Source organism: Sus scrofa, chromosome 9 (assembly GCF_000003025.6).
Source record: "Sus scrofa isolate TJ Tabasco breed Duroc chromosome 9, Sscrofa11.1, whole genome shotgun sequence".
NCBI lineage: Eukaryota > Metazoa > Chordata > Mammalia > Artiodactyla > Suidae > Sus > Sus scrofa.
In genome coordinates this window covers 53645780-53670408 of record NC_010451.4, presented here as the reverse complement: position 1 = coordinate 53670408, position 24629 = coordinate 53645780, and the positions used below count along the sequence as shown (strand labels likewise).

At 51.7% G+C, this 24629-nt stretch overlaps 1 protein-coding gene across 5 annotated transcripts in view; it reads left to right on the top strand.

The window, feature by feature from the left end:
* KIRREL3 (kin of IRRE like 3 (Drosophila)) overlaps window positions 1–24629 on the top strand; it is a 572756-nt gene that overhangs the window by 396082 nt on the left and 152045 nt on the right. Inside the window, exon 1 of one of the 5 annotated variants that reach the window (XM_021063116.1) lies at window positions 10436–11887. The exons of the other annotated variants lie outside the window; for them this stretch is intronic. Within the exon in view, the coding sequence (XP_020918775.1) occupies window positions 11860–11887 (28 nt within the window). The 5' untranslated portion in view covers window positions 10436–11859. Of the gene's footprint in view, window positions 1–10435; window positions 11888–24629 lie in introns of those variants that run through there. 5 annotated transcript variants of the gene reach the window in all.

Below are 24629 nucleotides of genomic sequence, written 5' to 3'. Positions count from 1 at the left end.
GAGCCTTCACTCCCGAGGGACAGCACTCCCGAGGGACAGCCCCGCCTGTGGAGAGGCTGCTCCCTCCAGTGGAAGGCGAAGGTTATGGTCAGCAAGCTCCGGCCTCCTCTCCTTCCTGATCTTGCCTCCACCTTCCTCTCCCAGCCTGGAGCTTCCCATCCGCAACAGAAAACAGCACCAACCATCAGACTCACAAATGCGCTAAAGGGAATTGATTACCTCGGTTTCCTCTCCTGTAAAAGGAGGCGATAGGCCCATCTCAGCTCTGCAACCCCATCATCCCCACCTCCTAAGCCTGGGCCTGCCAAGCCCTGGGGCTGGTTTGCAGCTAGCTGCCTGCCCGGGAGCCCCTTGCCAGCCAGGGGCTCCTTAATGAAGCAAACATGTGCATGAAATGGCAAAGCTCTGGAATCCAGGCAGGTTCTCAGGCTGCTTTTTTCATCTAGAAGGTACCTGCCGGGTACCCTCTCCCCACACATCTAGGGCCCTTCCCCATCCCCCAAATCTCTCCCTTCTTTGCTCAGTCAAAGCTTTTAGAAGAGGGGGAAAAAAAAAAAGTGAGGAGGAAAGCAGGCCTATTGATGCATAGCAGTTCGGGCAAGTTTTAAGGCCTCTACAGAGTTTGAGGAGAATGTCCCCGGAATGTTAAACATGCCCCCTGTGATCCGTCCCCCACTGCCTCGAGCCAAGTCACGTGTCCTAGGGACTGAGAGTGAGGTTCTGAATCCCTGCTCTGCACGCACAAGCATGTCTAGGGTCTCAGCCTGGCATCAACCCCAGGACATGTAGAGCCACCAGGAGGTGACCCTGTGACCAACCTGAGGTGGTGAAATGTGGGAGGCAATTCCCAGGGAGCCTGGACTCTCCTCCCCCATGTCCCTGTGAAATCAATGACAGTAATAACAATCCCTAATGTTTCTTGAGTGGCCACAATGCCCCAGGCCCTGTTCTAAAGGATTTATGCATCCTGACTTCTTTGATCCCCGTAGCAGCTTCATGAGACAGGTATTATTATTCCCTGTAGTTTACAGGTGAGGACACTGGGATACAGAAAAATGACGTGATTTGTCTAATGTCACAGCTAGTAAGTGACAGACCCAGGCAGTCTGGCTGCAGAGCCCACGCTCAGAAATCCTGTGCTAAGCTGTTTTTTCACACACACACACACACACACACACACACACACACACACACACACAAATCGTATTTTAAAATGAATATGACTGGCTCTGATTTGAGTGCTATTTACACTGGGCACTGTACAAAGAGCTTTGCGTGCCTTTTGTCAGGGAAGGCTCACAACAGCCCTGGGAGGTAAATGCTATGATCTCCTTTTACAGATGAAGCCATGGAGGCTCAGAGAGATTAAATAATGAGCCCAAAGTCACAGAGATGGTGAGTAGCCATCTCTTCTTCCCAAATCTGTCTGAGCCCAGAGCCTGAGCCCACTTGGAGATAGCTGCCTCTCATGCTCCCTCCCAAAGGGCACAGACTAAGTGCCTCCCTTTCCTGAGACGAAGAATGAATGGACAGTGGTCCCCTGCTTGTGCGTTTCTGCTCTGCCTCTGGAGCAAAGGCACAACCAGAGGAATCTTCTGCTTCACTCCCAAGAGGGACCCTGCCCTCCCCGCCCTGCTCTCCCCTGCTGGCCCTCTGTTTGCCCCCCTTCTCCTTCCCCCAACTCCCAGCATCTCTCCTCAGCCCTGGCAGGGATGCGCAGCTCCAGGCCCAGCAGGATGGACATGTATGGCCAAGAATGGTGATGTATTTATTAAGTGAAACCGACAACTTTCATTAACCCAAGCAGACATTATTAAAACACGCCGGTTGTCTCTGGGAAATGAAGTGCCCAGTGCCGGCTTTGATCAGAGCCCCTACTTTCATGCTCTGAGCTGCTGAGAATGGGCTGGGCCTCCCTCCGGGCATCCTGAATGTCATCCATCATTTCCCATGAAGTGGGCCCCATCCCAAGCCCCCACATTTCTGCCACAGGACTCCTCCCTCTGGCATCCCTCTGACACAGGAATCCTGGACCCAGATGGCCTGAGACCCAGAGACAGACCATGGACACATGACGCCTCCCACCAGCTGCACCTGGGGATGGAGCTGCCCTGGGTCCCTAACTGACTACATTAAATCCAGCATATTAAGGAGTTCCCGATGTGACTCAGTGGTAACAAAACCGACTAGTATCCATGAGGACACAGGTTTGATCCCTGGTCTCACTCAGTGGGTTAAGGATCCGGCATTGCCTCTCTCTGTGGTTTAGGTTGCAGATGCAGCTGGGATCCAGCATTGCTGTGGCTGTGATATAGGCCGGCAGCTGCAGTCCGATTCAACCCCTAATCTGGGAACTTCTATATGCCACAGGTGCAGCCATAAAAAGAGAAAATATTTTAAAATGCAGCACATTAAAGGAGTTCCCATTGTGTCTCAGCAGTAACGAACCCAACTAGCATCCATGAGGATGCAAGTTCAATCTCTGGCCTCTCTCAGTGGGTTAAAGGATCTGGCGTTGCTGTGAGCTGTGGCATAGGTCACAGACGTGGCTTAAATCTGGTGTTGTCATGAGCTGTGGTGTAGGCCAGCAGCTGTAGCTCCAATTTGACCCCTAGCCTGGGAATTTCTGTATGCCATGGGTGCGGCTCTAAGAAAGACCAAAAAAAAAAAAAAAACAACAACGCAGCACATTAAACCTGACCAGAATCCTGGCAATGGCTAAAGACGCACCACTGAAAATATGGCTTGGTGGAGTCCCAGCTTTCCACCCACTGGAGTCAGTTACTAGGTAGTTATCTGTGGGGGCCCAGTAGGGGCAGGTGGGAAGGTGGGATTCTAGAGAGAGGGAAGAGGGTGGGGAGGAACCAAGTAGAAAGGGCAGGACCAAGAAGGCCAGCGATAGGCTGATGGGGTGGGGCCACCTCTGCACTGTGCGCTGTCTGTCATCCTGGGTCTTTGCTGAGGGCAGGAAGCAGTAATAATCCAGATTGCAATTGACAACGTACTATTTCATAGACCGTCTAATTTGTTTCTCATAAGTCCTGCTATGGGGGGGGGGGTGGATCTGCCTGCTTTTCCCCTTGTAACAATGCTGAGAAGAGACTCAGACAGATTAAGTAACGCAAGCCAGGTTGCAAAGTCAATGATAGCAGTGCCAGAATGGTGCCTGGGCCTCCAACCCCAGGATCCAGCCTTGTGTCACGGCCTCGCCTCACTTGGCAGACTGCTCCTTTTATTACGTTTCAAACATTGGCGCCTGGCAGAATTAAGACACTGCTTGAAGCGAGCCATTCTGCACAACCTCAGACCCGCGCCCAGTGCACCAGGGGCTCAGGCTGCGTGCTGAGCACATATCCCCACCCTCGGGAGAAGAGGCCACATGGCCAGCAAGGACCGAGCTACCCCAACTGACCCACCTGGCCCTGCGTTGCCTTATCTGCACAGTGAATTCTCTAGGGGCCCATGGCAAGACTCAATAGATGCTATGCACAAGTTGTCCAGCACAGCCTTAGTGGCACACAGTAGGTGTCACTAAGTAGTGGCTCCTGGCATTCTTCTTAAAGACCAGAGCACAGCTATGCGGGGCAGCCAGGATTTACTTTATTTTATTTTATTTTATTTGTCCTTTTATCTTTTGTAAGGTCGCTCCCGTGGAATATGGTGGTTCCCAGGCTAGATGTAGCTGCCAGCCTACGCCACAGCCACAGCGACGCCAGATCCAAGCCGCATCTGTGACCTACACCACAGCTCACGGCAATGCCAGATCCTTAACCCCCTGAGCGAGGCCAAGATCAAACCCGAAAACCTCACAGTTCCTATTCGGATTTGTTAACCACTGAGCCACGATGGGAACTCCATGGATTTATTGACTACTCAGTTTTCATCCTGGTTTAGGAACAGCGTGCCTCAGCTTTCAGGCATGGTCTGTTCCCATAAGTACACTCACCCTTGTCACCTCCGCGCCTTCAGTTTTGGTTGAGAAATGCGGTGGTCATAATAGCAGCCACCCTGAGGAGACAGCACGAGGACAAGGCTGTAGTTCACTCATCTTTTATTCCCACCGCCTAGTATCTTGCCTGATGTGATGGATTATCAATAAATGTTAATAGATGGATAGAAGAGAGGGAGGGAGGAAAAATGCCAAGTAAACAAAATTGGATGGATGATAAGAATCATGACATCCTATGGCTGCTTGGCCATCAGAAAAGATTCAGGAGCTTCTTTGTGACGGGACAGCACAGGTGATGTTCGGTCTTGGGGTCAGGGGGAGGAGTGTCCATGGGGGACATGGGTAAAAACCTTGTGTTGGGGAGGACAGGTCCTCCTCCCTGGCCTGTACCACTTTTTTCTTCCCATCAGCAGGCCTGGCCAATCCAGAGCAGCCAGCTCTCCAAGGCCAGGAAAGGTGACAGCCCCGGCTCCCCTGCCAGCCAGCACCGTGGCTGCCAGGCATCAGGCAGAGCCCAGAGAGTGAGGCGGCTGTGCTGCCAGCAGCAGATGCTGCGTGTTAGTGCTCTGATGCATGGCCCAGCACAGCTGCTCAGAGAGCCGCGCCCCACACCCCTTCCTTCCCTCTCGGCATGTCTGCAGGGAGAAGGTAACAGAGGTGGGGCGCAGGTCGGGGGGCTGGCTGAGCATTCCGTGCTCCTCTGCGCCTTCTGTGCCCTCTCTGCTTTGACAAGTCCCCCATCCTCCATGCACTCTGCACGTGGCCCCAGCCCCTTTCTGTGACCTCGCTGTCCCCTAGGCTCCGAGGAGGCTTCTGCTCCCTAATTTATCAGGAACAAGGACTCTCGCCACAGGAGAGAGAGAGATTTCTCTCCCAACCAGCTGCTAGGAGATGATGCCAGGAGGGAGCCAGAGCTGGCATGAGCCCCCACCTGGCTGCTCATTGGTATTCAACGTGAATTTATTGTTTTAATCAAAGCACTAAGTGAAACAGGGAGCTCCCATATCCTCACCCTGGCAAGGGGCTTAGCAGCTCTGGAAATCTGTAGAGGATTCTCAGAATTTCGGTCCATCGAATGCAAAATGGATTCCTTTCTCGAAGTGTGGCCAGAGCCCCAGCTGCCCTCCGCTGGGCAGCTGGGAGTGGTGGGGAAGTGGGATGTAGGTTCTGCTCTATCTGCCCTAATAGAGAAAGGATCTCAGGCTGGTCTCTATGCCTCCATCAGCCTGACCCCAGTACTCAGGTACTGAGACCCCTGCAGACACAGGTGAGTGGGAGAGGCTTGCATCTCCCTTGGCCATACATTCTTCAGGGCTGCCCCTCACCGTGGCCTTAAACTTTCCCAGAGCAGTTCTAGAAAAGCTCATCCTCTCTTGCTCATTCTTCCAGCCTTCAGGGACTGCCCAAGAACAGCATAGCAAGCTCAGGGTAAATGGGCTTCTCAAAGCCATGCTTCCCAAGTCCAGGGGCGGGTCACAAATTGGAACCCCAGCCCAAGTGACTTGGTTCCAAAGCTAGGACAGGGCTTCATCACTGATCATAGAGCCAGATGCCCTCCTTCCTGTGATGGAATTGTGAAGTCTAAACACCCTGATGCAGGCCCTAATTCAGTCACTTGTTAGCTGTGTGACTTCAGGAAAGCGCTAGACATCTCTGAGCCTGTCCCCCCATCGTCAGATGAGAATGGCTTCACGGGGCGGTTGTGAGGACCAAATGAAATAATGTATGTGGATGTGCTGTGTAATCCAGGAGGTGTTGGATAAAGGCTAGTTGCAGTTACTGTGGCATCGCTGGCCCAGGTGGAAAGTACAGGGGTTCAGAGGCCAGACCTCGGGAAGCGGTGCTGGAAGACCCACTTCTTCCTCTGTAACCCCACACACCACAGGCTCTGTAACCCCCAGACCTGAAGAGCTCGGAGGGCTAAGGTCTCCCTGCTGGAGCCACCTCTGCTGATGCACAGACAATGCACTCTCTCCTTCAGAGCACTGGCTTCACATTCATCAAAAGGCAAACAGAGAGGCCTCCAGGGCCAACCTCTGCCGCGACTCCTGGGGAAAGACTTTGTTTTGTGACAAGGGAGGGGAGCCATTCCCCATCTCGGTAAACAAACTCAGCCATTCAATTAGCTCCTGCGTGGTGCTGATCGTGCACCGGGAAAGGCCACTGCCCCACCGGGCCTCGCTGGGCCCCGCTGGTTGCTTCTGTGACTTTGCCAGGAGAATCAAAGAGGCGGCCTTGGGTGACCTTGTTTCATCTCAGAGGCTCACAGCATCCCTTGTTTCCTGAAATGCTTGCTGTCCTGCGGGCAGAGCTCTCAGGCCGAGGCATCCACTTTTCCCATGGAGGCCTGGATGGCCAGATCCTGGGAAGGAAGGAAGGACGGAGCCAGGAGGGAAGGATATGGCCTTTATCCGGAGCATCCAGGAGGGGTCTGCCTGGCTGAGGGGCCAGCGTGGGCCACCTGCTGGCTACGCCTTGCTCCCCGCTCTCTTTAGCCTGGATCCTTCCATCTCACATCTGCAGCTGGAGCAGGCCATTTTGGAAGATGGCTCACATCTTCCAAAATGGGGACATAGGGAACAGAACTCCAAAAACGAGCACAGCAGTGGGGGTTGTGGTTTGGGGGACAGCAGGAGACTCCAAACGGATGTCTAGAAATCGAGGGGGCAGGATGAATGAATGGCATTGCAGGAGGACAGAGAAGAATGGACGGGGCGGGGCGACGCAGACCAGGTAAGGAAGGCAGAGACCCGCCAGGCTCGCTTTCCCAGATTCTCGTAGGCGCCTGGGGGAGAAGGCCTGGCTGAGTGGCGAAGTGGAAGGCTTCTGTTTACAGCCATCTATCTCCCATAATTAGCCATTTAGGAAGAAAATAGCCTTCAAATTCAAAGGTAAATTGACTTACATTGGGATAATAACGTTTGATTGAGCACGGGAAGTTCATCTTTAGAGTATGAGAGCAAACAAATTGCTTTTCTTCCCCGGTGCTGGGGAAGAAATAAGATGAGATTGCAGGTGCTCCCAGAGCTGTGTTCCCATCGCCTGGGGCATTAGCAGGCCCAGGGCTCAGCCACCAAACCGAGGGTGCCCACGGCTCAGTCTCCGATGGTTGTTTCCTGATCCTTGTTTTGGAGGGTTTTTAAATTATATTGCATCACATTGATGCAGCAATCCGTTATTATTGTCAACAAGAGCATGAAGACACATAAATTCCCTCCCTTAGATAGAGGCTGGTTCATAAATACATTTCTTTATTGCTTCCTAGATTGGAGAAATTGCTCTGTGCTTTGGCTTCCTGGAACATGATGAGGGGGGCTGGGAGGGTTTTTTAAATTTTGCTTCCGACTAAGGTGGTGAAATCCTGCATGATTTCCTGTAGATATCACTGCATTCTGAGCTTCCTGGGGTGGGGGATCGGTGAAAGGATGGGAAAGTGAGGAGGGAACATATCAGTAATGAAAATATATATCTGATATGGATATAAACCGGTTGGGACTCAGATAGGGAATAGGAGCTCTCCCTGGATAAGTCAGGCAATGTTTTCTCAGAGGAAGAAAGTTTGAGTCACATTTGGAAAGGTGAGCGTGGAAGAGAATTATCAGAGGTGCACACACACACACACACACACACACACACGCTTGCACACACGCACACCCGCCCATGGCCTCCTTGGTCAAGCCCCTTCTGGCACTTTGGGTTTTGGCAGAAATTCAAATTTTACTTTAGTTACTAAGAGAAATTCAGGAATCACCTCAATAGAGCCTCATCTCAATAGAGCTAATCTCTTTCTTTCATTTATTCTGATAATGTATTTTTAGAATAGGGACAAAGGGACTTCAGTGGCCCATAGAGTCGAGTGTGGCTGTGCGGGTGGGTGTGGGTGTGTGGGTGTGTGTGCATGAATGTTTTAAGTCCTTGAATCTAAATAGAGAGGAGCAGGAGTTCCTGTTGTGTCTCAGTGGTTAACAAATCCAACTAGCATCACTGAGGTTGTGGGTTCGATCCCTGGCCTCACTCAGTGGGTTGAGGATCCCGTGATGCTGTGAGCTGTGGTTTAGGTCGCAGATGCGGCTCAGATCCCAAGTTGCTGTGGCTGTGGCTTAGGCCTGTGGCTACAGCTCTGATTAGACCCCTAGGCTGGGAACCTCCATATGCCATGGGTGTGGCCCTAGAAAAGACAAAAAGGCAAAAAAATAAATAAATAGGGAGGAGCAAAATAAATATTTTTAAGCTAATAAAGACCTGTATTAGTTATCTCATGCTGTGAAACAAAGTACCCCAACATTAGCCACTTGACACATTTATTATCTCCAAATCTCTGTGGCTTAGCTGGGTCCTCAGCATCCATGACACCCAAGGCTGCGGTCAAGGTGTCAGCCAGGCCTGTAGTCACCTCAAGGCTCACCTGGGAAAGGATCTGCTTCCAAGCTCACACCTATGGCCGGGAGCCTGGTTCTCTGCAGGCTGCTCAACTGAGGACCTCAGCTCCTCGATGCGTGTCGGGGAGAGGCCACCCTCCTGCCTGCCCCAGGGGTCTCTCCAGCATGGCAGCTTTCTTCTGCAAAGCAAGCAGCCAAAAAGCCCAGAAAGAGTGTGTGTGCCAGCACAGAACCCAGAAGCACTGCCTTTTAAAACTACAGTTTGAATCTCTCATCACGCTGGCCATATTCTCAAGTCACTGGGTCCAGCCCACCCTCGAGAGGAGGAGAGTTTGAAAACCAGGAGACAAGGATCCTCGGTCTCACCAGCCCTGGGCTACCAAGTCGGATCCCCTGAACGTACATTAAGACAGTGGAAGTCCAGCCCGGGCTTGAACCCAGGAACAGAACGCCAGGCTTCCAGTCCTCTCCCCAGTGCCTGTTCAACCACAGAGAAGGTCAGACGTCGGAAGGGTGGTCAGTGAGTGGACCAGAGCCAGGGCAGTGTCCTGGAGAAGCCAACTCTGAGCTGATCTACTCACCAGCTGTAAGCAGGTCCCTTGCAGAGGTCCATGGGGATCCCAGGAATCCTCCTGAGGCACGAAAGACCCCCTAGAGGTTTCCATTTGAGGGGAAAAAAGAGGTTTTCTTTTGAAAAAAGTGGGCCTCATTTTCTCTGCAGGCCCCTCTGTGCCTGACCCACATCCAGCCAGATGCCAGGAGAGAAAAGGGAGAAGCAGAGAGCCAGCCACACAGGGGGTTAGAGGAATAAACAGTCCAAGAAGAGCGGACACCTTTTCACTTTAAGAGTTAAAGGCAACTGAGAAGAGTCAGAGCAGCAGAAAGCGCCTGCCTCAGAAAGAGCCATTAGGGGCCAAGACGGGAAGCAGAACAATGCAGCTGAGACAATGGATGCGCTGAAAAGCCCTGGAAATCGGGTGCACAGACTCTCGCTTCTGGGACGTCTTCACAGATTAATAAGGCTTTTGAGGATTTCCAGAAACGTTTCTATGAGTCAGAGCCTAAGATGGGCCAACGTGGGGCTCTTTGAAGCCTCCTTTTCAGCAGCTTGAAACGGCAGACGTCTCTGCACCCAGCAAGGAGGGGCAAGGCCTGGGCAAGCCAGGAAAAGCTATTGTGTCTCTAGAAAATGGGAGCCCACGAGGGTACTTTATAACAGCCCCGAGCAAGGCATTGAACTTGGAAGGCAGGCATATGCCTTAGCCCAGGAACAATCTACCACAACAATGGGAGAGAGGCAGCCACTGCTCAGACACAAAAAAATGCATGATTTTCAGACAGAGGGGGACAGCCTTCTCAGAAAACTATGAGTAGGCCCCAGAAGTCAGAGATAACATTTACAGAACACGAATTATTATTCCCATCGGAGAGGTACAACAACTGAAGCTCGAAGACATTTAATGACTTATCCAAAGTCTCAGGAATAATTGAGCAAGCTGGCAGTCATTCGGTATCACTGGCATTCAGTGGTTAGTAGAGGAGCTTCGAAACACTGGTGGCATAAACAAGCTAGGAGTGAACCTTTCTCTCACATGACAGGAAGAAGGCAAGAGCTCAGTAGTCAGCCCATCCTTAGCACTGGCTTCTATACTTGGTTTACACCTCACAGTCATAAAACAGCGGCCAAAGCTCGAGCTATCACTCCACATTTCAGGCAGGAAAAGGAAATAAACAAAATGCATGCAACTCCCAGGTGGATTGGCCTGCCTTTTTTTAATATTAAAGTATAGTTGATTTACAATGTCGTGCCAATTTCTGCTGTCCTGCAGAGTTTCTCAGCCATACCTATATATGTGTGTATATATATATATATATACACACATGTATATATATACATGTGTATATATATATGTGTGTGTATGTATATATATATACATTAGTTTTTTAGTATTATTTTCCATCATGGTCTATCCCAGGAGATTGGATATACTTCACTGTGCTACAGTAGGAACTCATTGCTTATCCATTCTAAATGTAATAGTGTGTATCTACTAACCCCAAACTCCCAGTCCCTCCCTGCCTCCCTTGGCAACCCCAAGTCTGTTGTCTATTTCTATGAGTCTCTTTCTGTTTTGTAGGTAGGTTCGTTTGTGCCATGTTTTAGATTCACACCTAAGTGTGAATCAGCTGTCTCTGAAGAATGGTTTCTGATTATATCTCATTAGCCACCGAGCTGTTCAAGGGGGTCTAGGAAATTCATATTTTTTGGCTTCGTTACTTTCCCACCTCAGCAATGTAAGAATTCTGGAAGTACAGAAATGGAAAAATTGTACTTTTTGCCCTAAGACCCAAATTTCCTGACCCTAAATCCAAAGTTCTGTCCACTACCTGCACTGCCTGTGGTGACCACGGACAGAATGTCCCAAACTCCTGACCACTACCGTATCCCCTGACTCTAACACAGAGTCAGGGCTACACTGAACGGTCCAACATCCAGAGTGTCCCACTGCCCAAGCGTTGGTGCTGTGCCAGGGACCCAGGAGAATATCACAGGGCCAACTAAGTCCTGACCCCATTACCTCCTCTCTAAGAGGTGCTGTCTACGCTGCTCGAATGAACTCAACCCTCTACTCCTCCTAGGGCTGTGCAGAACCAGGCACATGTCTTTGCTTCCACTGTAGGAATGTGACAGGGTGTTGTAGGGGAAGTAAGAGGCCGTTATGTTCTGCTCTAGACAGAACTGTGTTTCCGAATGGTACGCTATCAGTTAAGTTACATAGTAAATTGTATGCAGGAATCAGAGCAGAGCAATGACAGTCAGTTGCATATATGTTTATTAATTCCCCAGAGATCGGGGCAATTTCTGCCCCCTTGATACAAACTTTTATTCCCTGTCAGGGAAGACAAGTGTCCCAGTTTTCCCTGGTGCAGTTAACAAAGAGCCCATGTAACCAGCCATGGGGAAGGAGCTTGAGAGAGCAGCATGGGGCCACTTCCCCTTCGAGACCAAAATAGTTTGGGGCTCCCACTGGAAACTGTGCTGCTGATGGCAGGACAGTGTGACAGGGTCATTCGTCCCACCAGCTTCCTCTTTCCCCATTTCCAAATTTCTCCCTGTGACATTTCAAGCTACAAGGCTCCCATCTCAGAACTTTGACTTTGAATGTCTTTTCATATCGGCCTTAAAGAAGATGGTGTCATCAGTGACCTTTTTAAAAGACCACGGGGGCTTAATTAAAAACTAAACTTGGCCACTTAATTCAGATGATCCTGTCGACTCCTGGGTGCTGAAGTGAACTCAGCCTTGTCAGTTTGCAGCAAGCTGCTGGCACTGCCCTTTGGTGCCCCCACACTGTGAAGCTGCAGGGTGGCAGGCAGGCTCTGGCCCAGGCCTAAGGACCGCCATGCCCCCTTGGTGAGAGAGAGAGAGAGAGAGATGGGGCCACTGGGAGCCAAGGGGCTCTGCGGGAGAGGGGAGGAGCCCACTGGAGCCTGAGGCATCTGTGCCAGGAAGGCCTGGCAAAGGAAGAGATGGGTGACCACGTGGGCTTCCGTGATGGTGAGTTGATCGTTTTTTTCCTGAGGACTTGCCTCTATTTTTAAAATTTTTTTTAGTATGGGTGATTTACAATGTTCTATCCTTTTCTGCTCTATAGCAAAGTGACCCAGACATACATTTATATACATTCTTTTTCTCACATTATCCTCCATCATGTTCCATCACAAGGGATTGGATATAGTTCCCTGTACATACAGCAGGGACCTCATTGCTTATCCACTCAAACGTAGGAGTTAGCATCTACTAATCCCCAACTCCCACTCCTTCCCCCTCCCCTTTGGCAACCACAGGTCTGTTCTCCAAGTCCATGACTTTGTTTCTTTTCTGTAGATAGGTTCATTTGTGCCATATAGTAGAGTCCAGATATAAGTGATATCATATGCTATTTGTTTTTCTCTTTCTTGTGATGGCAAGTTTAGAGCAAGGGAATTGCTTCTGGGTCCTGGCTTTTCTCTCAGTGACTCAGTTGGCGGACTAGAACCCATATAATGACCCCATCCTGCTCCCTCCTCCTGCTGTAAAGGTTCTAGTGATTGACAGATGGCTGTACCCACATGTGTCCCCTGGGCCCTGGAGACTGCATCCTGGGCTCTGTCTCTCTCTCTCCCAGAACCCATCCCTAGAAGCCATGGAACTCATCTGGAAAACAAGGCTGGAGACTTGTTGTTGCTCTTTTTACTTTATTAGTGGTGGCTTTTATTCCTGCCTCCCCGAAGAGGAAAGCGGATTTCCCGGTGTGTGGGCATGCTGGGAAGAGCCAGGTGCTCTTATGAGAGTGTGGCTGAGAGCATCCTCTTCCCATGGCCAGCGTGCCTGCCAGGAGACAGGGAGCGAGCTCTCTCCTGATGAAAGCTGTTTCTTCTTTGTCCAGTAACTGGAGACTCAGGCAGCTAGGAACTATGGATAGAACTCTTCAGAGGCCAGATCAGCTGCTTGACCCTGGGATCAAGGTCCACCCTTCCCCCTTTTCAGAAGGAAGAGCATGTAGAAAGGAGACCTCGACTCTGGTACTTCTCCCACCACTAACTGGCTGTGCAACCTTGGACATGTTATTTAGCCTCTCTGGGCCTCCGGTGCCACCTCTGGAGAATAGAGTGAATGATATTCTGCAGGTGATGATCTTCTAGGTTTCCTGGCACTTAATTCATTCATCTGAGAGTTTGCTGAACATCTGCCATCTGCCAGGCATGCATTAGATGGAGGACAAGGCAGTCAACAGAGCATTCGTGGTGACACTCCTTCATGGGCATGGATGTTGGAGGTCAGAGTTCCTGGGACTTCTGGAAGGCGACCCTTGAAATTGGCAAGGGGCCTCTGGAGAAGACAGTTCAGCCCCGAGGTGGGATCCCCAACCTCAGCTTGTATGGCTTCCCATGAGGTCCACCAGAGTCCTGGGCCAAGGGATTCTTCCTGGGAGGTTTTCTTGCCTCCCAAGGGGCCAGGAGCCCCCTTTGGAGAGCTCAGCGGCTTCGCCCAGCTCCTGAGGGAAGAAACCCATTGCCAGCCTATGCCTCTGGCTCTTCGATCATAGTTGATTACAATTCTATCTGACCATGCCCACACCCAAGAAAGCTTTAGAAAAGTAGGCAGAGGCTGCAGAGCTGGGAGAATCTTCTGGCAAGGAGCTTCTGGCAAGAAGCACCTGGCCCACTGCTGTCACAGCCTGTCACCTAAGCCTTGGTCGTTTCTTGCCATTCTCCTGTCACTCTCAAGGGGGCAGTGTGGCCTGGCTGAAGGGACTGGAGGGCAGGTTGTCAACCAGGTTTTTGGACAAGGAAACTTCATTCTAGTTCTGTCTCAGCCACTTGCGGGCTGTGTGAACTGGGGCAAAGCACTTTATGTCCCGGAGTCACGGCAGTGTCATCCCTAAGCTGGTACTAACCTCACGGGTCGTGGTGGAAATGAAATGAGATGATTTGTGTAAACGTTTGGTAAATTAACGAGGCTCGGGTCAAAGGTCAAGTGTTGAGCTAGGAGGAACTCAACGAGGGAGACAGACCCAGACTCAAGTCATCAGTTGCACAGATGCCTGTCCAAGGCCTCCTGTCTGAGTGCTTATTCCTCCCCGCCATGTCCTCCCACTGGGCACGGCCAGATTTGGCTAGACTCAGCTGTGCCCAGGACTCTGCAGCTGCTCCTACTCTGTCCCCAACTCTGAGTCTCTGGAGCCAGGCTGCAGAGGAAGCTGCTTTGGGCTCATTTTTCTGCCCAGAGTGGACTTCCACACACCGCCCCCCCCCCGCCCCTCCTCCTGCTAGTGGGGTTAAGATCCTTAGAAAGAGAAAAGGAGGTCGATGAAGGGGTTCTTGAGTGCTCTCCAACTGGGCTGGCAGCCCACAGACCTTGTCACCATCCCCACAGCTGCGGGAAAACAATGCCCCAGGCAGCCAAGGGACCCTGCATCCACATGTGGTGGCTGCTTGTGAACCACACACTACAGCCAGGAAGGCCCCATTGGGCCCAGGGTCCCTGAGCAGCTGCAAAGTGGCTTTTGCCAGGAAACACCATGCTCTCCCCCCCGACCCCCACCCTGCTGGCACAGAGGGCTAAGAACTGCATGGCACTTCTGCTTGCAGAAAACACCACCCAGCCCCTAATCACAAGTTCCTTCTCTGTGGCTTCAGAATTCTCTACAATCATTAGGACGGTGATTTTTTTTTTTTTCTTCCTATGTTCTATTCAGGGTCTCTGTCTTTCTATGAGGACCCAAGACTGGACAGAAAAGGGGAATTAGCCAGGAGGATGTGTGAGAAATCAGAGAACAGTAGAGCTGGCAGGGGTCTTGGGGAGTTTCTGCTACTGCCTCTGTGTACCCTCAAAAGTCCCACTCATGAGACCTCTGAGGCCCAAGGAAGTCAACTGGCTAGCCCAGACCTTCCAGTAGGGGGCAGCCTAGCTGCCTGGAAAGAAAGGACTCACTTGCCCTTCACCACCTCCTTAGATTTTACCAACTCCCCATTCCTCCCGGCCCACCCCCCGGCCTTCCTCCTTCTCCAGGTGCAGGAGCCTCACCCTACTGCAGATACTGCACCACAGAGCTCTGTGCCCCTCTGGGTGGGGATGGGATCTCGGAGATCCTGAGATGGAAGGAACATGCACTGTGCCAACACACAATGGAAGGAAGGAAGCCAAGGGATGTAAGTTCTTTCCCCTGTGAAGGCAGAAAGGAAAGGCAGGAGGTTCTGCAAATGCTCCATCTCCTCCATCTCTCCCTGTGTTCTGTCAGTCAGTCAGCAAACACCCGCCCATCCATGGAGCACAGTTGACAAAGCAAGGACCTGGCCTTTTCCTCCAGAGGAGAACCATCAAATGGCATCTCCTGACACCCTGAGGACTGCTGCAATGGTGACAACAAGGCAGTGGGTCAGCCTGCGCAGCTGCCCGGAGGGGTGGTCGAGAAGGATGACTTCCCAGCTTTGGGAGAGTCACAAACCCTTTAGAGAAACTGCTAAAAGCTATGAAGACTGAACGTTCTCCTTCCCTAAAGCTTTTGTGCACATTCACTCAAAATTAAAAAATGGCACAAGTCCTGCATGTCAGCCAGTCTGCGCGTGCCCAGAGCCCAGCTGAGGACGCTGTTCTAGACTGTCTCATGCACTCGGGGCAGGGCGGCCACAGGGAAATGATCAGCAAGTTGGGCCGACCAGACAGCAGGGAACAGGGCCAGGCCTGTTAGCCCTTAGCCATCTGAGCCCAGAAGGGAAGCAGCAGGCTGGCAGGAGCAGGCCTGCTGCTGGGTCTCCTTAGCACCCTGCCCTGGTGCCCGCGTGAGCAGGGAGGGACTAGGGACTGTGTGGCACGTGGCCTGCTGCTGCCGTCAGCCAGAGAGAGCTAGCCGAGTGGAAATGCCGGCGCCCCTGCAGTCTCCTGATAACAGTGCTAAATAAAAGTAATTTTCAAGTCACCAGTTAACAATGGCTGAGCGCACTAGTGGTGACCATGGAGCGATCGCTTACTGGGCTTGCTGTCAGGGGACAGCTCTGAAGAGCCACCTGGCCCATGGTCCGCGTCCATACAAGGATGACCTGCAGAAAACAGTGTCCAGGCTCCATGGAAACATTTGCTCCTCCAAAGCCCTGGTGCTTTTCCTGTTGGAGAACCATTCTCTGTGGAGCAGGTGGGCTCCAGGGGCTTCTGGCCGAGAAGCCCTTCATGCAAGCGTCCAAACGTGGCTGGACCACACATCTCCTCCCCTCTTGGCTCTCCCCTCCCCCCAGCTCCACACACAAGGCCTGCCAGCCCCTTTCCTCTGGGCAGCAGCCTGCTTCTCATTGCTTCAGGCCCTTTGCCCTGTGGCCACACCCAGTTGCCCACAGCAGCTTTCACTTCCTAAAGCACTCACAGCCCAGCCTAGGACTGGTTCCAAACTCACTTCCTCCCAAAGACCTCCCCAGATGGACCTGCTGGGCCCATTACCCTGGATCCCTTGGCCCTGACCCAGACCAAAGGACTACTCACTTCCAGCTCCAGGGAACACTGCTCCCCACACAGTAGGCTCACCTGCTGCGCTTTTCTTTGCCACAGTCCCGTGCATCCTGATGTGCTCGGCATTCCTCGCTGGACCAAACTTGTCAAGGAAACTGCCTCTTCTAGACCCCAATCTTCCTTGGGAGGCCACCCAGTGTAGGAGAAAGAACATGAGCTTTGGAAGTGGCTGGAACAGTCCAATTTTGGCTCCCCTACCTCTTAGCTGTGTGACTTCAGACTTTGCCCTGCCTCTGTTTTCTCATCCATATATAGGAAACAAGGATGCCCATTTCCCTGTGTTCTTTGTAAGGATTAAAACAATAACCGTTGGGGAAATAGCTGGAACAGGTTCTGAGACCTCATAGGTGCTCAGTGCACTGCAGTTCTCCATCCAAGTGGCCTGGTAGCAGCTCTGGAATTTTATTTCATGGCCCATCCAGGGCTGCACACCAGCCCTTAGCCATCTAGAGTATGCATCTCTGAAGAGTTCAAGGCAAAAGCCCCCAGCCCGAGCATGGCAGACCCCAGAATCTGTCCCCACCCTGAGGGGCTAGAAGGGGACTGGGGGCTGTTGGCCCAGCGAGGGCCTGGGGCTGCTAGGGCTCCAGGAACGGTGAGCTGTGTGACCTTGGGCAAGACACAGACCTTCTCTGAGCTTCCTTTCATCATCCTAAGGAAAATCTCCACCCTCTCAATCTCAAACATTATCCTAAGAAGCAATGTCAGTATCTGAGAATCATAAAGGGCTGGTCACAGGAGAAGCAGGGCCCCAGGCAATATAACCAGTTCTAGTTTACCATTCCCAGATGCCCTCCCTGCCAGAACACAAGGGAGCGCACCCTGGGATTTATGCCTGGAGGTTAAGAAATTCTCTTGTTAAAGTCTTTATACCCATGGGTGACAGCTGCTTATAAGCATCAAGCCAACTGTTAGACTTGAACACCCTAATACTGTATTAGTGCCTTAGATCACTTTCTAATAAGGCAAGTCCCCCAGGGAATGGGGTGAAATGAGACACACAGGACGTGTAAACTGTGATGAGAAAAGGCACAGAGAGAACAGAGGAGGGAGAACCCAGGCATGGGGCGGGGGGTTGCCCAACAAGGGAGGGTCTCCAGAAGCCTGAGCTCCCAGCTCTCTAGGAGATGAGGGGAGGGGACAAGGTGGAGACAAAAGCTGGGGGAATGAAAAGGCAAGACAAGACAAGACTCACTTTTACTCCCTTCCAAGTTTTTCTGGTGACATTTCCTACCTCACTCCATCCCCCCCTCACTCCCTTCCCCAACTCCACCACCACAGGCCTGGGGAAGATCAGGGATCTGCAGTTCCAGGTCCAAGAGAGCTTCCAATGCTATTCCTCCTCCCCCTGGAGGAGCAGGCACACTCCCTCCCCCATCCAGGAGGACAGAGACTCCTGTCTGTGTCCCCAGCCTCCTTGAACAGCAGCCCTTCCACCCCCACCCGCCCCAGGCACCGCTCAGGCCCTAATTACACCCTCCATCACTTTCCCACTGAGGCTGAAATGGGGACAGATCGCTCACCAGGCAGTGGCAGCGACCTTCACAGGCCGTTTCACCTCCATCCAGCCCCCTACTTGCCCGAGCCCATGTTCTCTTTCATCTGGAGTGTTTTCTCAGCACCACAGCAGGGCCAAGGGCAGCCATCGGAGACACAGGCTCCTCCAAGGGGGGAGGAAAGCTGGGCTTCAGCCCTCGGCCACACAAGAGGGGAGCAAAAAGAGCTTTACCCCCAGCAGCCGGTTCCTGGAAGATGCAGGAACTTAGGACTGACCAAAAAGCCTAATGGTTGCCAATCCTGAGGCTCAGGGACCCAAAAAAGTAAGTGCAATCCTAGACAGGATTAATTGCAAAAAGATGTTGAAAACATAGGGATGTGACATGTCCCTGCGCTTTGCCTGGTCAGGCCACATCTGGAATTTTGTACTCAGTTCTAGAAGTCATTTTGAAAAGGGATATTAACAAGGCAGAGAATGCCACGGTGGTTTCAGTCAAAGGACCATGTCATCTGAGGAAGAGGCAGGACATACAATGGTTAAGAACACAGATCTTTAGGAATTCCTGTTGTGGCTCAGCGAATTAAGAACCTGACCTCTATCTATGAGGATTCGGGTTCAGTCCTTGGCCTTGGTCAGTGGGTTAAGGATCCAGCGTTGCTGCAAACTGTGATGTAGGTTGCAGATGTGTCTTAGATCCCTCGTTGCCGTGGCTGTGGTATAGGCCAGCAGCTGCAGCTCCTATTCAAGCCCTAGCCTGGGAACCTCCATATGCCTCAGGTGCGGCCCTACAAAGAAACAGAAAAAAAAGAAAAGAAAAGAACATAGATCTTCAGAGTCAGCTTCCTGGATTCACATTTGGGATTCAATAAATTCTCGACAAATATAAACTAGCATTAGTATTAGTATTAATTACTATTAGTATTCATATTGTATTCGTATTCATATTCATATTCATGTTCGTACTCACGTTAGCATTGGTGTGGGTACCCAAAGATACTCTCTGCTGCAGTTGGGCCATGGTTGGTATTCAGGTGGAGCCCCACTCCTGAGGATGAGCAGAGAGAAGGGCCCTTGGGTATAACTGAAACAGAACTCAACTTGCAGCCCATGGCGGGGTGGGGGGGGGTTGCGGAGGGGGTGAGGACACAGACAATGTGAGGCCAGGTGGCAGGATGCTGTGACCCAGCTGCAGGAGCTGGGAAGCAAGGAGCTGCGCTCACACCCTCCAGGAAGGGTCCATGCCACTCGGGCCCATAGTGCTAGAGAGGACAGATGTGCTCTGAGCACAGAAACACAGGGGTTCTTTCCCCAGCACTGCCACTTAATAATGAGCTGTGTGACCCAGTGCAATTACTCAGGCTCTCTGAGTTCCCATTTTCTCTTTTGAATCAAGAGTAGCAGCCTCAACAGGGCTATAGGGATGAGGAGGCAATTAGCAAGACCCACAGCCTGGGCCTTGACGGAACACCGGCTCCCCATGAGCTGCAAGAGCAGAGGACCTGAGCCGTCAACAGGACCCTGATGCCAGCCCTGCCTGCAGCCCCCTCCCCCCCTTGGCCAGAGTGACACTGAAAGTCCTAGAAGAGTCAGAGGGTGGCTGTCATTTTGGTTCCCTCCTTGCAGACCCCACCAACAGCCCAGGCTCTTCAGCTCTGGAGGGCTTGGAGGGCCCTTCATCTGCCACCCTGTTATTTGTTGTCGCTGTTGTCATGTGGAACAGAAGAGAAATATTGTCTTCAGCCAGAGCCCCAGGAGGCAGACACCTCAAGAGGCAGGGGCTGGGAGCGGCAGTAATTGCTCTGATTGGAAGGTGTTTCGTCAGGTTGCTGGGAGGGACGGGGAAAGGTGGCCAGGTTGCAGGTGCTCAGGGATTCCCGGAAAATTCTGGGGGCTCGGGGCTCCCTTGAAGAATAGGCGCCAGGCTCCATGCACCAAATTGCTGTTATTTCTTTCTGCCTGCAGCGAGCTCCCCGCTGGAGTGACTGATGCCCTTAGTTTACCCTGGCTCCCCCACCGCCATCTCCCCAGCCTCACCTCAGTTATCTCCAGAGACAGAATTCTAGCCCAGCTCATAAATCCAGTCCTTGGGCACATATTTCCTGAGTGCCTACTCACAGCCAAGCTGTGCTGTAGGTGCTTGGGATGTGCCAGAGAAGAAAGATTTCTGAACCAGGGGGACAGATCCTAAAGCAAGCATAATAAGAGTTGCCGTTGTGGCTCAGTGGAAACAAACCCGACTAGTATCCATGAGGACGTAGGTTCGATCCCTGGCCTCAATCAATGGGTGAAGGATCCGGCGTTGCCATGAGCTGTGGTGTAGGTCGCAGATGCGGCTTGGATCTGGCGTGGCTGTGACTGTGGCATAGGCTGGCAGCTATAGCTCCGATTAGACCCCTGGGAACTTCCATATGCCAAGGGTGTGGCCCTAAAAAGACAAAAAAGAGAGAGAGAGAGAAGAGATGGATGGCAATAAGAATTGTGCTCAACTATTTCACTTAAGTCATAATCATTCCTAATCTAAATTTGCAGGAATGTATTACAGAGTCTAATCATTCACATATATTGTACTGCAGTTTCGATTTAGTGACAAGTAAAAGCCATTCAGAAAGCAGAAATATGTTAAATGAACATCTCCCAGATTACAGTCCTTCAGTTGATAAAGCACAGCCAGGGGTTTGGGGTATTTTTTTGTTTTTTGCTTTTTCTGATTCGGGGGTTAGTGGTGTCGGCTCTGGTTTGAGTGCATCTCCACCGACTTCCTCAGGTAAAGTTAAAGGCGGAGGGAGCCCAAAACAAAGTGAAGACTCTCCAGGCTTTGGGGTCAGGATGAAGGAAAGGCAGTGGGTTTGGGAAGACGTGGTGGCTCCATAGACTCACCACTCGAGGTGGCAAGGTCACCTCTGCTAACACCTCTTGGCCAGACCCTCCTGCCCACGACTCTCCCTCCAGCTCCGCTCCAGTCCAGACCAAATGTGTCATCATGTGAAGAGAACACTCTCTTTCTCAGTTCCTGGCCTTTTCAGGTTGCTTCTCCTGAGCCCCATTATCTGCCTTTCCTCCGGTTGTAGCCTAGCTGTCATGTCCCCCCGGGAACCTTCTCCAGAGCCACCATGTGGTGGTAGCACTCCTGTGCATCAAGGTGCCAGGCTTCTCTCGTTCTCTAGTCTGATTGTCAGTGACTTGTCTCTCACACTAGACCACCAGATCCTTCAGGGCAGGGATCGGTCTTGCCCCCAAGCCTAGTCCTGGTAGGTGCTCAGTGAATGTCCACGGGGTGGATGAACTGCCCTGAGCATTTGCCCGCTGTTCGCCCTTTTCAGAGCCCTGGCCACGCGCCTGCCTCAAGACTCCCCAGGATTTCAATCAGGTGACCTCTTTGTCTGACTGAGTGACCACAGTGAGCTCCCAGCAGATCAGTGGCCAAGTTATGTGGAACTTGGGACCGGCCCCTGGCCCTGAGCCTCCCGCTGCATCGCTGTGTGATAACCGCCCATCAGTATGGGTAGTGGCAGCCCAAAGTCTGCATGGCCCAGAGAGGTGATGAGGCTTAATGTGGCTCTCAGCCCAAAAGACTCAAGTTCAACTCCCACTTCTGCTACACGGATTGTGTGACTCTGAACAGGTCATCTGATTAATCTCTAAGCCTCCATTGTCAGGTTTTTATAAAACCCTTTGGGCCAGGTAGCAATACAACCCATGTCAAAGGGTTGTATAAAGATCGAGTCACACAGACATAGAGAACAGACTTGTGGTTGCCAAGGGGGAGGGAGTGGATGGACTGGGAGTTTGGGGTTAGTAGACGCAAACTATTGCATTTAGAAGGGATGAACAAGGAAGTCCTACTGTACAGCACAGGGAACTATTTCCAGTCTCTTTGGATAGAACATGATGGAAGATAATATAAGAAAGGGGATGTGTGTGTGTGTGTGTGTGTGTGTGTATGACGGGGTCACTTTGCTGTACAGCAGAAATTGGCACAGCATTGTAAATCAATTACACTTTAATTAAAACATACCAAAACAAACAAAAAAAAGATCAACAATCGAAGGATGAGGGGGGTTGCATATCTTTATGCTACATACTCTGTGTGCGCTAGAAGACACAAGACAACGCCCCCCCCAACACAAGGACAACACACGGAGCTCAGCAAGACAGTGTTGTATTTGTTCATGAATATCCAGCTCCAGTCAGGGAACCTAGTTGCCCAGTTACTCCATAATGATTTAGACCAGGGACGTGGCAGCCCGCAGCAATATGATTCTTACTGATTTGGGCTCCGTGTTCCTCACCAACTAGGCCATGTGGATGGCGAGGGGCGGGGGGCGGGGTGTCTTTCTGATTCAAGACCCTCAGGTGCCTCTTCTGGGCCCAACATCTTGCTAGGTTTTCCCAAACGTGCACTATAATCTGAGCTCATCCCTCACTTCCCATCATGGAAATGCAGCCACGCTGGGGAGGGATCCGGCCGAGTGATGCTCTCCCACAGAGAGTGTGTTTTTAAAGAGAGGAAGTAAAGAGTAATGTTTCTGCTCGAAGCTGCTGAGGAGATGGAGGAGGCAGACGGCCATTACTCAGGTTGGAATCCTGCCAGGGCTTATGATTTTATATGTATTTGCCAAGAAAAACAACTCTGTCGCTTCTCTCAGACAGTGAGGGGGAGCCACAGCCCAACCAGCCACGTTTTGTGCGGAAAGTTGAAAACATACAGGTGGAGCTTAGTGATAACAGCAGCCATTTCCTTTATAAAGTACCTTTTAGCTGGGTGGGCCTGCAGTGTGACAGGCATTGTGGACAGGTGAACAGATGGGCAGGGAGGGCTAGACACAGATCCCTTCTGTCCCAGCACTCTTGCAGGTGGCCTCCCTCACCTGTAACCCTAACCCTAACCCATTTGGTATGAAGATAGAAGGTCAACGGTTTCCTACTCAGTCCTCTGCTTCCAGACACTTAAGAAACCAAGGGATGAGGGAATTCCCACTGTAGCTCAGTGGTAACGGGCCCGACTAGTATCCATGAGGATGCAGGTTCAATCCCTGGCCTCGCTCAGTGGGTTAAGGATCCGGCGTTGCCCTGAGCTGTGGTGTAGGTGGCAGATGCGGCTTGGATCCCACATTGCTGTGGCTGTGGTGTAGGCTGGCAGCTGCAGCTCCCATTCGACCCCTAACTTGGGAACTTCCATATGCTGCGGGTGTGGCCCTAAAAAGCAAAACTAAAAATAATAAAAGAAAACAAGGGCTGAAAGCGCATCCTGTTGATAGAAGTCCGCAGACTGTCTTGGGAGAGGTTGACTCTTCTATGACGAGCTCCAGAGAGCTGCACAAGTGAGCCCGGAGTGGTCTGAGAGCTGACACTGTTTAGTGGCCATTCCTGGGGTCTGACCTGTTGGTTGTGAGACATGTGGTAGAGGCATCTGACCTGCAGCTGCAGTGAAGTCATGATGAGGAAGCTCTTCCCACCTCTCACCATGAGCCCTCCTGCTTCAGCTTCGGTCCAGCGGTTCGGAAAGAGAGGTGCCGGCGGTGCCGCCATCCGATGTTCTGAGCACCCTGGTACTAGAAGAGGGTGGAGCCCACATGGAAAGTGTGGAAGAGCCACAGGTGCTTTCCTCTGATGCCTGGACAGCAAGGCTGGGCCAAGCCCACCCCGGGGGCTGAGCCAGAGACACACGTGCAAAATGGGTTTTCAGACCCCCGGGGGCCTCAGAATGGGAAGCAGGGGAGGGGGGTCACCTGAGAATCCAGGAGCATGAGCTTTGACAAGCTCCAGCGTCAGCAGGAAAGGAGAACATCAGCAGGAGTCAGTCAGACCACAAAGACCTATTTTGTAGGATCTAGCTCTGGGCAGCAAAGAGATGGGGACCCCAACACCCAGGCTCTGGACCACCAGCCATGAACACCCTCTCCCCAGGAGCTAGACCGTGCTCCCATGGCCCATGTGTATTATTTATTTTCCTCACTCGAGCACGCAGCCTGCAAGCGTGCACCCGCTGCCCTGATGGCCACCAAGTTGTATTTCTCGAATTTCACTCCCGAGGACGGCTTTGTGGCAGATACATCATCTCATTTTCCTGGAGGTCCTGAGGGGCAGCCACCAGATTGCATGCGCTGAATGTCAGCTACGTTGAACTAACACATTCACATCATTGAAAAACCCTATTTACACATAATAAACATGGGGATAGATGCCACGGAGGAAATAATATAGTATTGATTAAAACAATGGCCTGTAATGCCTTCTGAAAGGCTGCAGTCACTAGCAGCTTCCTCAGCGGGCCCCGCTCACAGGCAGCCTCCCTCTCCAGCAGCCTCTGGCTGTCACACAGCAGACTGAGACAGCGGGCATTTCCATGGGCAGCGAGCGAGATGGCAGGAGATTCCCCGTGTGGAGCCCTTGCGGCGGACCAGGCACTGTGCTCAGTGACTGATCTCATTTTATCCCCATAGCAGCTCCTTGAGTGGGTGATATTATTATTTCCATTTTACAAAGAAGGAAAGAGAGGAGTTAAATGCCTTGCCTGCGGTTGTGCAATTAATAAGTGGTGGAGCTGGGATTTGAAGCCGGGTCTGCCTGAGCCCATCACATTTCCTATCTGCATTATGCTAACCTCCTTTGTGTATTCGTTTTGTATCTATGTTTACAAATACATAGATGAGGGAGAGAGAGAGAGACAGAGAGAGACAGACAGACAGAGAGACAGACAGACAGAGAGAGGCGCCTGTGTGTTAGTGCCTGTGTGCTGGGCACTGGGGGGTCTGGACC